This window comes from Perna viridis, chromosome 11, assembly GCF_037379345.1.
Source record: "Perna viridis isolate PV_CMFRI_1.1 ecotype Kerala chromosome 11, ASM3737934v1, whole genome shotgun sequence".
Lineage (NCBI taxonomy): Eukaryota > Metazoa > Mollusca > Bivalvia > Mytilida > Mytilidae > Perna > Perna viridis.
The window spans coordinates 15,470,885-15,484,178 of record NC_142455.1 but is presented as its reverse complement, the minus strand read 5'-3'; the positions used below and the strand labels follow the sequence as shown (position 1 = coordinate 15,484,178).

At 31.8% G+C, this 13,294-nt stretch overlaps 1 protein-coding gene across 5 annotated transcripts in view; it reads left to right on the top strand.

The window, feature by feature from the left end:
- LOC148603103 (polycystin-1-related protein-like) overlaps nt 1-13,294 on the top strand; it is a 259,127-nt gene that overhangs the window by 243,849 nt on the left and 1,984 nt on the right. For all 5 annotated transcript variants that reach the window (XM_088553961.1, XM_088553962.1, XM_088553964.1 and 2 more), the window contains 11 exons: nt 215-320; nt 1,176-1,438; nt 2,471-2,705; nt 3,764-3,862; nt 4,657-4,797; nt 6,037-6,171; nt 6,499-6,723; nt 8,751-8,918; nt 9,731-9,895; nt 11,472-11,608; nt 12,768-12,967. In XM_088553961.1, coding sequence (XP_088410087.1) covers nt 215-320; nt 1,176-1,438; nt 2,471-2,705; nt 3,764-3,862; nt 4,657-4,797; nt 6,037-6,171; nt 6,499-6,723; nt 8,751-8,918; nt 9,731-9,895; nt 11,472-11,608; nt 12,768-12,967 — 1,874 coding nt within the window. The remainder of the gene's footprint in view (nt 1-214; nt 321-1,175; nt 1,439-2,470; nt 2,706-3,763; nt 3,863-4,656; nt 4,798-6,036; nt 6,172-6,498; nt 6,724-8,750; nt 8,919-9,730; nt 9,896-11,471; nt 11,609-12,767; nt 12,968-13,294) is intronic.

The window sequence follows — 13,294 nt, the reverse complement described above, 5'->3', positions numbered from 1 at the left end:
TACTAGCAGTTAACTGACATGTCAGCTTCAGACCAGTTTATACCTACAAAAGTTATGTCCTCATGTTATTTAGTATTAATCCTAATTATTCTTTAGCATAGGTCATAAGGAAAGCAAACCGTGAATGCAAATTCCAAACTAAATTAGTGGGAATAAGAATGATTTACAGAATGGTATTATAGCATTGTTCAAACATCTTGTTTAACCTTTCAAGGTCAGGACCAGTTAAATACAACCATATAAAGTTTGGTCAACAGTGGTATGACTGGAGCCAGAAAACTATGCTAGACATACTGTTCCCACCAAACAGTAACCAGTCAGTGAGTAACCTCCCTTTACAATGTCAACCTTTAAAATTTTGTCATGTTTCGTTGTCTCTTTCATTAATGAACTATCAGTATCTATTAATGTGTTGTTTTATAAATTGACAACAAATGATTATTGAAATAAATTTAATCCAATTAAAACTGCCTGCAATACAAGGAATGAAGCCTCAGTGTTTTAGGTTTATTGAAGTTTGTAATACTGCTAATTTTGATGGATATTATGAATAAAATCTTGGTGAATACCCTCAGGAACTTTAGAGTCATTAGCAGTGGCATCTACCAGATTGACTGATAGTGTTTTCCTGTGTTACAGTCCTATAGTGTTAATTTGCATTTTAAGATTAAAAAGTATTTGAAAATATTCTATTACTTTAGTTATCACAATGTTCATATTGCTAAAACTTGAATGGGTTGGAAGGAAGATAGTGAAAAAAGGACTTTTCACTCAGATTGAAAATAAAATGGTTATTCATTTAGTTTCACATCTTATTTACCCTTTTCTTTTGACTTTGCTTTTAAAAATAGTTTCTCTCTTTAGAATGGACTTCCAATTGAGTTGAAGGACTGTTGCCCTTTAATAACCCTCCAATCATCCCATCATGTCAGCAACTCATTGATAAGACCAGATGTAGTGTTATTTCTAAGATTTACAGATAGCATCTCGGTAACCCCCTGAATTTCAATATAGCATCTTGCATCTAAAAATTATAGCATCACATTTGTATTAGACCCTATGGGAAGGTCTTTTTCGGATAGTATCCTGGCAAAAAATATAGCATCAGGGCAATATGGTGCTATTTTGCACTTGGAAGATCACTGAGATGTAAGCTAGGTCTCTTTTTTTTCAAGACATACCAGCTCCTAGACAACAGCTATATCATTGGACAAATACAACTCAGACAATTGAAAGTCACAAAAGAGAATTGCTATAACCCTCATGACTTCCCTCTAGTACCAGATGTCTGTTACCATGACTACTCATCATCAAATCAGATGACAGCAAAGGGAGATAATCTTACAGAATTCAAGGAACCAACATCAAATTTTAATATATTTGGAAGACATGGGATTTATGATGACTCAGGTTTTTTTGTAGTATTGAATAAATCAAGGTAGGTATTTTTTTATTTTTAGTGTTATTCAAATGTTTGGTTCATACCAATTCTTTTGAATTTAGCCGAAAAATTTAATTCTTTTAAGATATGAATGTATTTAAATTTTTGATAAGTGAAAAAATCTTGTTTTTTTTTCATATTAGCAATAGAATATATCTCCTGAAATGTGTAGTATTCCCAATTTTTAAGCAGTTTTGAATTCAGAGGGCATATGAATTGCTGTACATAAAATTACAGAAAAGTGACACCATATATAATTGTGTATGTGATCATTTATAAAGTTTATGGTTGTAAAGGGAAAGTGTGGTCAGTTATAAAATACAAATTGTTCCACAGTTGTCACGGTTATGGTTGTAAAGGGAAAGTGTGGTCAATTTTAAAATACAAATTGTTCCACAGTTGTCAATTTGATAAACATTTAAGGAAATCTTTTGATAACCAGAACTAGAAAAAAATAATACCAATTTGCAAGTAGGGGTATGAACAACATGCATTACAGTATACATATATTTTTATACAGGTAATTGTAATCCTTTATCAACAAGATATTGTTTGCATTTTGAATAATTTTGGATTTAAGAAAATAAGTTAATTAAATTTCAAATCAAATTACTTTTTAGACTCCCCCTAGGGGTACATCTAAGGGGATAAGTAATTTTTCTTTGCCTCTGTAATCTAACTAACCTTAAACTCTTAGCCATGCTGGCACGTCTTCAACTCCCTTAGTTGGGGTAAAAGAGTAATCAAGGGAACCAAGGTTATAGCGGTAATCAAAAAAATGTAATCCAGGGACAACGACCAGACATGGAAAACCGACATACACAACGAAATGTAAAGTAACTAAAATCATACATACAAAGTAACAAAAGTAAATGAGCAACTCAGACTCCACTAAAAACTGGGAGAATGGACCAGGTGCACCGGTTAGGTTAAGTTATATAAAATATTTGTTGACTTATTTTCTATATTTTAAGATACTAATATTAACTGCTTTTAACACTCACTCAAGATACACAATTTCTTATACAGACTTGAAGCTCAGGCACAGTTGCAGCACCTCCAGCAATATGATTGGATAGACAACCAAACCAGGGCAATATTTTTGGAGTTTACCCTGTTCAATGCTCCAACCAACCTATTTACTTCTGTCGTTCTCCTGCTTGAGGTTCCATCATCTGGTGGGGCATATCCAGACTATAGAATCAGGTCAACATATCTATATAGATATATTACCAAGTGGGATAACTTTGTTTTGGCTTGTGAGGTAAATTGTTGTTTTTATTTTTATTTACATTGTTTAAAAGTTGAAATTTTTGTGGCACTCTTCTCAGCAAATACACATCACAGCAGCATGATATTTTAACACATTCTTCCTGTTAGAAATACCATAGAATATGATTCATTTTCAGAAAAATTTGACAACAACTTATAAGTATGTAGCTTCAGCTTGTTGTACCATGTGTAACCTTTCCAGCTGTGTCACACATCAATTTTCTGTTTGCTATAAATTTTTGTTCGTCTTTTAGGGTTACTTAATTGTTCACAACCCTTCATAGAAACAGTTTGAATTTCATGTGAAACCATTCAAATTATGTCTGAAACTTTGATTACTGTATATGGTGTGTTACATTCAGTCTAGCACCTCATCTAATCAGGAACAGGTCCAAAAATTTTTAAAAGAGGGTTTCCTAGAAGTAAAATAGGAGGTTTCCAGGCTATAATTTGCTCATTTTTTACCAACTTATGCTGAAGTCACTAACAAAATTTTCCAACAAAGATTTGGGGTTCCCAATCCCTGGATCCACTACTGCTAACTCATGATGAATATTCCTTTGAATTTGAGGGGATGACAAGGATTTCTGTGTTCTATGGACACATTTCTTCAAATTTGTTGATGGATTTGATAGGTAATAAATCAATTACTAAGGGGATGACCATTTGATTCTGAGGTTGGGGCCCGGTAGATTTTGGAAATAAGTATTCTGGCCCTGAAAAAGTTCAAAACAAATATTCTGGCCTACACCTCCTAGAAAAGGAAATAAATATTTTGACCTCAGTCCAATTACTTCACACTAAGTGAAATTGAAATAAATAATCTTGCCCCAAAGTGTTAAAAAATAAATTTTCTGACCTACAAAATTTCTGATCCCCACAAAATTTGCCAGCTCCCCCTCAGAATTAAATGGTTGTCCCCTATTAAAGTATCATGGTGATGATTAATAAGTGGTATATTGTGTTTCATTATCAATTGAGTTGTATGTGTCTAGTATGAAGGATGATTGATTACTGTATCATAAAAATCTTGACTTTTTTCTGTTTCAGTTAATGTTCATTATTCTTACTGTGTATAAGATAGGTGTACAGCTTTGTGATGCTCTCAAGACACATAAATACCTCTTCAATTTCTGGGTGGTGTTAAGGGTAAGTATATGGTTTATATATGGTTATATCAAACCAGGAAAAATATACAGTAGATTTAATTGCATACTGTAAACACACTAATTTTAGCAGTGTATTAATTTTGGCTACTTTTACAATGGACAGACAACCGTAAAAAAAGTACCTGTACCTGTAAAATTGAAATTTAACACTATAAAATGTTTATCATTCCTTGAAACTATGAAAATTAATACCCATGAATATTTTCCCTTGGAAGAATTTGCGAAAATATATATGTTTACTGTACCTGTAAATTGCATCATTCCTGTTAATTGCATATGAACTCAAAAACAAAAATATTTTCCATCTTATTCTTATAAAAAAATCCCATTTCTTTGCATAAAAAAAGACCAAAATTGAGAGAGAAAAAAATTTCAAAATTTACTCAAAAACATATGTAAATGGGTTAAACAATATTATATTTTAATTTTTCAGCTTTCTTAAGAAATTTGTTTTACATTATTTTCTTGTTCCTTTGATTACAAATTAACAGATTACACATTTTATGTTAAATAATTAAATTTTCTTTCGGAAATATTTAAAGATTTTATCTTAAAAGCCAAAAGTAGAAGGATAAAAAGATATCCAAGAAATGTCTTGTAAAACCAAAAACTTGCTTTTGAAATGTATGCACTATAATATAATGGTAGTTTCAAACCAGCATGTATATACACATTCGGGATTTCTATTTTATATATGACTAAAAAAAGAAGTCAGGAGTAAATATTGAATAGAGATTTACTTCATTTATATGATGTTTTTTTTTATGTTTTCAGGTCCTTTCATCAACAGTATCTCTTCTATACATGACATTCTACATTTATCGATTTGTCTTGGTATCAGATATGGTTGACCGATTACGAAGCACCTACTTCTCACAATTTGTAGATGTCTCCTTCTTGGCATTCTGGGATGAGGTGAGAAGTTCAATTTCATTGTCCCCCACTGCTAAGCGCTCGACTGATTTTGTTCAAAGTTTGTAGGATGGTTATGCACCATATATTGCACTATCATGATAAATTGATAAATTTTGAGAAAGTTAAGGGACTTTGTTGAATTTATACAAAGTATGTACACTATAGGAACACTTTGTGGACGCAACTCCTCAGAAACCACTCACCAGACTTAGTTTTTTTTTTTCTAGGATTGTTAGTCAACATATTTAGTTGATCACAGTTTACAGGAGTTTAATGAGTATTTTGCACTTTAACTTTTTTTTTGCCATGGCAGGGTCATGTCATGCTATTGCTCAATTATACACTTTGGAGTGTCCAGGAATCTGAAGTCAAAAATGATGGCATCAGGCTTATTTCTACAGTAGTTTATCTTTACTTATATGTCATGGTTTCAAAACTTATACATTTAAATTCAAAGTAACATTTTTCTGAAAATTCTGTGGATTTTATCAATTGCACCAGAATAACATTATTCAAATCATAATTGATGTACAAAAAATTCAGAAATTGTTAGGGTACTTGTAATTTAAGCCTAAATAGCAGTTTTCATTTTTGTGTGATTTAGAGAAATCTCCTATACCAGTAATGTTAACATTTCCAAGATCCAAGTTTTGATTATTGCCAGTATAAGTCAATTGCAATTTTTGCAATAATTTGTGAATTTATAGTATTTAAGAATTGTAGACTTTATCAATACTATTGTTAACTAATAGCAAGGAAATATTCTATACTTCTATCTTTCGTAAATTGAAAAAAGTCCTACATTTCATGACGTAGGTCTCGCAAGACGATGAAAGGAAATGGAAATATGCTGCAAAAAAAATATATTGGCACTATGGGTATATTGTTTAAGGAGGTAGACCTAGGGTAAGGGACACAACTCATACAAATCATTGGAACGTTTGTATTCAGCGCTTTACATCAATCTCATGTAAGCATCAAAGTAACTTGGACTGATTTCATTCTGTTTCATATGAAAGCTTGATAGGCTTTGATGAAATTGAATATGATATAAACATATAACTGATTTCAAGAGTTAAGTCCCTTACCCTAGGTCTACCTCCTTAAGGAGATATGAATTTATAAGTGTAAAATACTAGTTTTATTTGGTAGTTATGAAGGAATATTTCTGAATCAAAATAGTTTTCAGTATACAATACTTAAGTTTTTAGTAGACATATCCCTTTTTTCTTCTTTTAGATTATCCGCTGTCTACTAGGTATAATATTTTTCCTTGCAATTATCAAATCTTTGAAGTTACTACACTACAGTAAACTATTTGCTATGTTTGGTAATGTTTACAAAAGACTCAGGAGAGAACTTATCGCATTTATGGTAAGTTGTTTACGTTGCTATGGTTACTATGGCCTCTGATGGGATTAGCATTTCTTAAGTGATTTTCAACGTTTTTCTTTTTTTCAAGTCTGACATCCCCTTACTATGGAATGGAATCATATATGAATTTTAATCAGGATAAGAAAAAAATGTGTTTTATTGTCTATGGACCAGAGGAATACTGATTATAGGAATAAGATTTTTTTAAAATACTCAGAATTTTTTTTGTATTAGATGGGTATTGCAAGCCTTTAAAATATTTGATATTTTTAGTCTTCCAACTACTGTCTTATGATGTGAATAGCTGAATTCTGTTTTCTTTTGTAGGCAATGTTCTTTGGTTCTGTCCTAATTTTCTCCAGAATTGGAACTGTTTTGTTTGGTACCTTTGTTTACAGTTTTAGCAATGTGTTGGGCAGTATCCTAACTGTTACTGCACTACTTACTGGCATTTATGAAGATTATCCAATGCCAGATTCAACTATAATCCATACTATTAGAATTTTTGTTTTGTTCTTCTCAGTATTTGCTACTGGATTTATCACAAGTTATGTAAGTGATATTAAGATACAAGAACCATATGCCAATCACAGTATATGTTTTAATTCAATTTGTCTCTCACTTTTGATCTCACAGGAGGGCAAAATTACTATGTAAATAAAACATTCTAGGAAAAAAAAACCATCAATTAAATTTTGAACCAATATAATTTGATCTTACAATCAATTTAATGACTTTACCTGAAGAAAGATTTCTTAAAGGTCAAAAGTCCAAGACCCAACTTTTGAGTTCAACATAAAGCTAATAGTAAGGCCAAGTAAACTTAAATTATAGATTCTCATACAACCTCCACAAAAAATTTGGAACTGGTGGGAGTGCTTTATTATTTATTTTTTATTTCTTACCAGATATTTGTGAGCCTAAATTTAGCTATTAGAAAAATAGATATATTCTAAATCCATGACCACATCAGTTTCATATAAAAACATTGTCTTAGTCACAAAGAAATTAAATACTTGTGTGATATAGTATCTCATTACTAGAAACTGACGCAAAAAAAATCCTGATTTTAAAATTCCTGCCCTAATTTTTTTTAATTTTTGTCAAGGGAATTAGAATCTAATTAATTTTTTTGGCCTAATTGTAAATCTTTAAAAACACATTTGATGTTAAACAGTGACTATTTTATTATGTGGGTGTAACTTACTAGTCAATAACTTTTGGCTGTAAACAGAAATGTCTATTCATGCATCTGTCTGTCTGTAACACTTTTGGTGTTTTGAGGAAGATAAAAGGACCACTCCAGGGGCTGAAACAAGACACTTTTAAAAGGATGGGTGCAAGCTGGGGTTTCTAAAAAAAAGTGGGGGTGAGGGGGGGAGTGCTAGGTCATTATTCACCATTTTTTTGTTAATTTTACACATGAAAGTGACAATTTTCCAATAAAAAGGGGGTGCCAACCCCCTGTATCCCTCTGAATCTATCACTGGAAACAGTTTTGTCTTTAGAGCAACCAATGCTGTTCTGTACGGAAGTAGGAAAGACAGGGATTTTAGTACTTTACATATTTTTGCTTCACAATTGTATTTTTAGTTCTATATTTTGTATTTAACTTCCTTCATTCATGAAGTCATAGTACCAGCTGTATCAAGGCATTCCGCCTTTTCCATGAAAAGGAGGGGTGACAACCCCCTGCGTGTCCCCCTTTGATCCGCCACTGCACTTGACCAAATCTATACTTAAGGTTCTTCAGAAATCAAAATGTAAGACATACTATGCAAATAAGATTGTAAACATTTTCATCATTATGATGAAATATGAACAGAAACATTTTTGAAACACTTGTATACAGCACATATTTCACAATATATTTCTTCTATTCACCCAAAATATATGTGAACATATGTTTTTGGGGTACTGGTACATTAATTTAGGTTCAGTCTTTTTTATAAATATACAGGAAAGGCAAATGCATAAAAATATGTAAACTTCTCCCTTGACATTGTGCTGAGCTTCTCCCAATGCTGTATTGATAAAAATATTCCATAAAATAGAAAATATTTTTATTTTTCTACATTTGTATGTATTTCTAGGTTGAGGATGTGCACTCCCTACACAAAATATTATTTATTTCACTTGGAATGTATTTCCCATAATACGAAGATTGGAGGCATCCACAGAATTTCATAGGAACTGTTAACAATTTTTTTAGAATGAAATGTCTATTTCCCCTGCCTGTGTATTTTTTTTTCTTGTAGATATTCTGAAATTACTAAAAATGTATGTGCATGAAAAATCACAATTTTTGAGGAAATAAAGAAATACATTATGAAATATGTAAAGTATGAATATTATCCAGAACATTTCAGTACATAATGTGTCTAATTTGTCTATGTTTGTGTCTTGCTTGGGAAAAAAATCTAAAACACTCTGCTTCTGACTAAAGATACATATCACGTTAAATTATTGCATTTAACAATTAGGATTGATGGTCCATTATCCATAATTGCACCATATCATCTATTTTTCTAGATTTAGGTTGGATTTAACATAAACTTAACATTTAACTTTTTCCACAGATGGTAGCTGTGCTGTCTTACAGAATGAAAGTTCAGAAACATAAACATTCTGTTGCTTTGGTGATGAATCCAAGGGAGACCATTCTATTCTACTGGAGAACATTTTTGTTGTGGACTGGTATCCAGTCAGCAGCAATTGATGAAGAACCAGATACTGTTCTTCCAGCAGTAAGAAAATTTTTTGCTTAATTTGAAAAAAAAAATTAGTGCAATTTATGAAGAACCAGATACTGGTTCTTTATAAATTGTGAATTTGTGTCATTTGATAACAGCATATACCAGCAAATAGAATTATTTGGTTATTTGGTCTGTTGAATCTAACCATGTATTAGTTAATGTTTATTAACTGGGCTCTGATTTGAAGTTCTATAACATTCATTCTATGTAATCTACTTATGTTGTGTTAAATAATCACTGCCAAATTTAGAGTTGCATCAAAGTTAATAAAGTGATCATACTTGCCTCAGTTGTTCAATTTTGGACCCACAGATTATTTAATGGAAAATTCACAGCTATATATTCTGTGACAATTTCTGTTCAGAATGAGGCATAAAATAGTACCAATCCAACCTAAAAAGGCAATCTTATAAAATTAGAAATATACTTTTTATGTAATTTTTGTCCTCTTTTCACTATGAGCTTTTCTTTAAAATAGGTAAATTTTACTCCACTGTTTTTTTTTGTTCCAATGTAATGTTTTATTTTATGAAAGTTCAATAGTAAAGACAGTGGATGGCTCAGAAAATGATTTTTAAAAAATTCATTAAGGCAACCTAAAGGGTTATCTCCCTTTTCCAATGAATTTCAATGTTTTTTATGTAATTTATTTCTTTTTAACCATTGTAGTTAATAAGAAACTAACATTTGACTTTGACAAAAGGATATATTTATGATATTAAATGGACGAAAATTTTTTGAAAACAAAATTTTTTATTTTTTTCATGGACTCTCTGTTAAAGGTTTGAAATTTTTTTTTCTAGGAATTCACAATGGCTGAAGTAGAGTACCAGGTAGATGAGCTATTCTTCAGAATTAATACACTGACTGGTTCCCATGGGTTACCAGAAAAACCAATGTCATACTTCACTGATTCGGATGGAACCTATGGACTGGGGGATGATGGGATATCTAGTGGTGGGTCAGAGGTCAGTATATATATTTCAGTAATAAAATATATTGCCAATCAACAGGAAAGACAAAACAATGAAGTGTAGTCAATAGACAACTTTCACATTCACTTGAAATTTGCACAGAGTTTCATATTGTAGATGTGCACCTCCTTTTTTGGCACAATAGTTTAACTTGCTATGTGATTTTATACATATTAATGATACACACGTGGTGACAAATATATGAGGGTGAAGCATGTTCATGCATGTATGAGTCAGGTTTTCTTTTTTCTTTGGGGTTGGGCTGCATTGTTATTTATTTTCTTGCCTTATACATTCTATATTCCTGATTTATCGAACTTCTACAGTATTGTCAAAAAGGGTCAGAAATAAGCAGTTATTCTCAAATCGCTTAAATTGCCACGTTATGTTGTGAAGTTGTACTTGTAACCATTGTTGTAAACATTATTTTGTAAACAAAGGCAAGTGAAATGTGGTACACACAGCAATAGCACATTTCATTTAGCTGTTACCTTTTCAATAGCACTCCATCTAAAAATCATGCAAAATGTGATTCATGGTAAGAAAGCCTACATATTTTTATTTTTGATATTTTGATTGAAATGCTTAAGTAAACAGACAGTAACATGCACCTTTTCATATAACCCTTGTTCATAAGAGATAGAAATTATATAGAACGTACTGTAGAATTCAAAATTAAGTGTAAATGACTCTAAAATATAATAGAAACTTTCGGATTTTCAGTTTGAATTATCTCCTAAAAGCAGACAGATTGGAATGAATGAATATACATTTCATCATATACTGACCTATAAAGCAACTTGTTACCTATTAACAAAAATAAAAATGTGTAGCCTTTTTTTGGGGTGTATCACTTATTACAGAATTAGCATGATTCTTGCAAAGACTACTACTTAAATATCAATCCTAAAATGATAAAAATTCAATCAATTACATAATTTTCTAGGTCCCAAATAAGTTTTGCTGCATTCCTACAAATTGTCTGCTGTTGCTGAATTAAAGGGGATAAAATATGACAACCAGCCTCAGCTAGTGGCATTTTCATAAGATTCGTGCTGCTGATAATAATCTTGTCTTGTATACTAGTTACATTTAAGTCCTTTAAATAAAATAAACATAGGACATGGATAGTAAACACTTAACTGACAATGTTAATCTTTCTTTGGACTTCAAGTGAGGAAATGCCAACATCCCCATTACATAAACTGGTGCATATACTAATTTTGAATAGATTGCATCACAAGTCAGTGGTCATCAGATGATACTTCAGAGTATAACATGTATTTAAGAAAAAAATTCAGAAAACAAACATCAATTTCTTCTAAACATGGAATACAAATTTATCCAGTCAGGGGCCCTCAAGGGGGCATCAACATCACAAAACATGAATAATTGTTGTTATTTATAACAATTAATGTAAGTGTAAAATTTTTAGATAGTGACTAGCTAGCCTTATCGCTGTTAGTAGTTGATATGAACTGTGATCAAGTCACAAGCAAAAACAAAATGGCATTTTTTTCCTGTAATATATAACATGTCAATGTATCTTATTTATTCCTTCTTCCTCTAGATCAACTTGTATGATGATGAGGTACTTGTGGAGAACAGAGATAACCTCATTGAAGAGACGGTGTGTTTCCATGAGCCATATCTGGCCCAGTTATTAAAGAGAGATAGCTCCATCAGAGGCAGAGAGAGACAGATAAGGTAGGTTGGTTATAAAGAGGTGGGAGAAAGAGATCTTGGTGAAAAATTCGAAAGAGGTTGGGAGGAGATCATATTATAAAGAGGTGGGAAGAAGGAGATCATGATGTAAAATTATAAAGAGGTTGTGAGGAGAAGATCATGATGTAAAAATAAAATAGGTGGGGAAGGAGACCATATTATGAAGAGGTAGAAGGAGGGAGATCATGATATGAATTATAAAGAGGTTTGGAGGAGAAGATCATGATATAAAAAATAAAGCGGTGGGGAGAAGATGATCATATTATAAAGAGGTGGGGAGAAGGAGATCATGATGTAAAATTATAAATAGGTTGGGAGGAGAAGATCATGATGTAAAAATAAAGATGTAGGGGAGGAGACCATATTATGAAGAGGTGGAGAGAAGGAGATCATGATATAAAATTATAAATAGGTTGGGAGGAGAAGATCATGATGTAAAATTTTAAAGAGGTTGGGAGGAGAAGATCATGATGTAAAAAATATAAAGGGCTGGAGAGGAGAAGATCATGATGTAAAATCAAAAGAGGTTTGGAGGAGATCATTTTATAAAGAGGTTGGGAGGAGAATATCATGATGTAAAATAATAAGGAAGTGGGGGAGGCGATCATGATGTAAAATTATAAATAGGTTGGGAGAAGATCATGATGTAAAATTATAGAGAGGTTGGGAGGAGAAGATCATGATGTAAAAATAAAGAAGTGGGGGAGGAGATCATGATGTAAAATTATAAAGAGGTGAGGAAGAGAAAATCATGATGTAAAAATATAAAGGGCTGGAGAGGAGAAGATCATGATGTAAAATAATAAAGAGGTGGCAAGGAGAAGGTCATGATGTAAAATTATAAAGAAGTGAGAAAGATAAGATCATGATGTAAAATTATAAAGTCTTGAGGAGAATAAAAATAGTGATAGTAAATTATAGAGGTGGGGAGAATAGAGTAGTAAATTATAGCGGTGGGAAGAATAGAATTATGTTGTAAAATTATTAAGAGTCAAGCAGAATAGAATTATGATACAGAGGCAATGAGAAACATATCAGAAGTGGAGCTTGTTTACATTTACATTGTATATGTAAATCTGGTACATGTAAATAATCATGAAAAAAGTATTCTGCACTTACCAATGTATGGATTTTAATTTAGGACTCATTTAGAGATGGAAATAGTCAAGCAGCTTCAGAACCAGAAAAATATCTTAAATGGAAAGGGTACATGGGACAACTCAAAATTGTCGGCAACAACTTCAGGAGACAGCTCAAAGTCATCAGCTACAACATCTGGAAACAGCTCAGAGATGACAACACCATTTGGGGACAGAAAAACACAGCAAAAAACTTCGTTAGGTATGAAGATTTTTTCTTATTTTTTTCATGTCAAAGAAAAAGTCAGTTGTATTGAAATTCTGAAACTTTGTTTTATATAATTTTCAGTAAACTCATACATCTTTTAACATGCAAAACAAACTGTTAAAACAATGTTTCAATGTATAAATAATATTTAAACATTGTGTCTTCTGTGTAGTACTGATTCACACATCATATGTAAAGCATTGGGAATATTCATTAACTACTGGAGAACAGAGGTCCTTACTTGCATGGTATCATTATATAAGAATGGTGGTGAATATGTCACAGAGACAACAATCCCACTGGGATGATAAATGTCAGCTC